This window comes from Eimeria mitis, genomic scaffold (genome assembly GCF_000499745.2).
Source record: "Eimeria mitis Houghton genomic scaffold, Emh_scaff3380, whole genome shotgun sequence".
In the NCBI taxonomy this organism is placed as follows: Eukaryota; Apicomplexa; class Conoidasida; order Eucoccidiorida; family Eimeriidae; genus Eimeria; species Eimeria mitis.
This window is the reverse complement of record NW_013571720.1, coordinates 1,233-3,654: the sequence shown is the minus strand read 5'-3', so window position 1 is coordinate 3,654 and position 2,422 is coordinate 1,233. Positions and strand designations below refer to the sequence as shown.

General features: G+C 28.7%; 1 protein-coding gene across 1 annotated transcript in view; it reads right to left on the bottom strand.

Moving 5' to 3' along the window:
• EMH_0065390 (uncharacterized protein) overlaps window positions 1-1,403 on the bottom strand; it is a gene marked incomplete at both ends in the record, with an annotated part of 2,473 nt that extends 1,070 nt beyond the window's left edge. Inside the window, 2 exons of the mRNA XM_013498377.1 lie at window positions 652-975; window positions 1,230-1,403. Of these exons, the coding sequence (XP_013353831.1) occupies window positions 652-975; window positions 1,230-1,403 (498 nt within the window). The remainder of the gene's footprint in view (window positions 1-651; window positions 976-1,229) is intronic.
• Window positions 1,404-2,422: the final 1,019 nt, after the last annotated feature.

Sequence of the window (2,422 nt, the reverse complement as noted above, 5' to 3'; positions counted from 1 at the left end):
TATATATATATATATATATATATATATATATATATATATATATATATATATATGTATGTATGTATGTATGAGATTAAAATATGGATATATTAATAAAAAATAAAGAAACAAATAAAAAAAAAAAAAAAAAGAAACAGAAAACACCGTGCAGCTGGTTTTTGTTTATGTTTAGACAAAACAAAAAAAATAAATAAAAAAATAAAAATAAATAAATAAATAAATAAATAAACAAAAGCAAAATAAATTAAAAAAACAATAAAATAAAAACAAAATAAATAAAACTGCCGAAATAAAAATAAATAAATAAAAAAATAAAGCAAAGAAAAGATAAAACAAATTAATAAATTCACAGATAAACAAATATAATAAAAAAGCGAAAAAAAAATAAATAAACAAAATAAAATAAAACAAAATAAAGCAGATAAATAAAACAAACAAATAAAGAGAAAAATAAATAAAATGAAATAAACAAAATAAAATAAATAAACAAAATAAAATAAATAAAATAGACAAAATAAATAAAATAAATAAAACAAACAGAATAAAACAAATAAAATAAATAAACAAAATAAAACAAATAAAATAAATAAATAAAATAAATAAAATAAATAAAATAAATAAATAAAATAAATAAAAAAAAAACAAAAGTACCTTGATTGCATCCTGTACTATATCTCTGGATGCTCCGTATACAGCAGCAGTTATTTCTTTGCCTGAATTGAGAGCAGCAGGAAGTTGTTTTGCTGCTGCTGCTGCTGCTGCTGCTGCTGCTGCTGCAGTAGTTGCTGCATTTCTGCTGCTGCTACCATTGCTGCTGCTGCTGCTGCTGCTGCAGTTGCTGCTGCTGCTGCTGCTGCTGCTGCTATTACTACAATCACGTCCATCCTGATAGAAGCGTGAGCTGAGTTCTCCTTCTTGCTGCTGCATCACCTGCTGCTGCTGCTGCTGCTGCTGCTGCTGCTGTTGCTGCTGCTGCTGCAGGAGAAAGATATGTATAGTAGCAGAAGAAGAAGCAACAGCAACAAACTGATCATCAGCACGGATAGAGATGCTGCTGATGCTGCAGCAGTTCGCCCCCCGCCGCAGCTGCTGCAGCAGCAAACCATCTGCTGCTCTGAATACCCTCGTTACTGTTCCTTTTGTGCTAGCCGTCAGCAGCAACGTCCCCTCCATATTAAACACGAGAGCAGCTAGCTGCGTTCTATGTGCTTGAAATACATGATTACCACCTGTGCAGCCTCCTCCTGCTGCTGCTGCTGCTGCTGCTGCTGCTGCTGCTGCTGCTGCTGTTTTTCCTGCTGCTGTAGACCCCGTATTCGATTCACAATCCCCAGAAGCAGTTGCTGCTGCTTTTGCTGCTGCTGCTGCTGCTCCTCCTGCTGCTGCTGCTGCTGCAGTTCCATCAACGCTTGAATCAGCAGCAGCAGCAGCAGCAGCAGCAGCAGCAAAAGAAAACCCAGTGTGTATACGAACAGCACCAACAGCAACAGCAGGACAGGCTAGCAGCCAGCAACCTAAAACTCCATTTGTTGCTGCTAATGCACATAAACCTCTTCTGTTGCTGCTTGTATGGATTATGTTTATTGGGCGCATCTTCTCGCTCAGGTACACGTACACCTGAAATACACACATATTTATTTTTATTTATTTATTTATTTATTTATTTTTATTTATTTAATTTATTTATTTTTATTTTTATTTATTTATTTATTTATTTATTTCGTTGCTGCTTGTATGGATTATGTTTATTGGACGCATCTTCTCGCTCAGGTACACGTACACCTGAAATACACACATATTTATTTGTTTTTATTTATTTATTTATTTATATATTTTGTTTATTTATTTATTTATTTCATTTATTTTTATTTTTATTTTTATTTATTCACTTATTTATTTATTTATATTTATTTATTTATTTATTTGTATTTGTATTTATTTTTTTTTCCTTTATTTATAAACTCACTGCAGAGCCTGTGGCTAAAAATTATTTTTTTTTTTTTTAATTTTGTAAAATTATAATATTTTATTTTATTTATATTAATTTATTTATTTATTTATTTATTTTATATTATATTATTTTATATTATATTATTTTATTTAATTTATTTATTTATTTATTTATTTATTTATTTATTTATAAACTAAATACATAAGCAACAACGTCTCTGGTTAAGCAGCCCTTTCTTACGTGCTGCATACTCTATAACTTTATGATTTTTTAATATATTTTTTTTCTTTTTTATTTATTTATTTATTTATATTTTTATTTAGTTTTATTTATTTATTTATTTGTTTATATTATTTTATTTAATTTTATTTATTAATTTATTTATAAACTCAAAACAAAGAAAGAACATCTCTGGTTAAGCAAACGTTTCTAACGGGTTGTTTACTCTATAACTTTATGTTTTTTTATTAT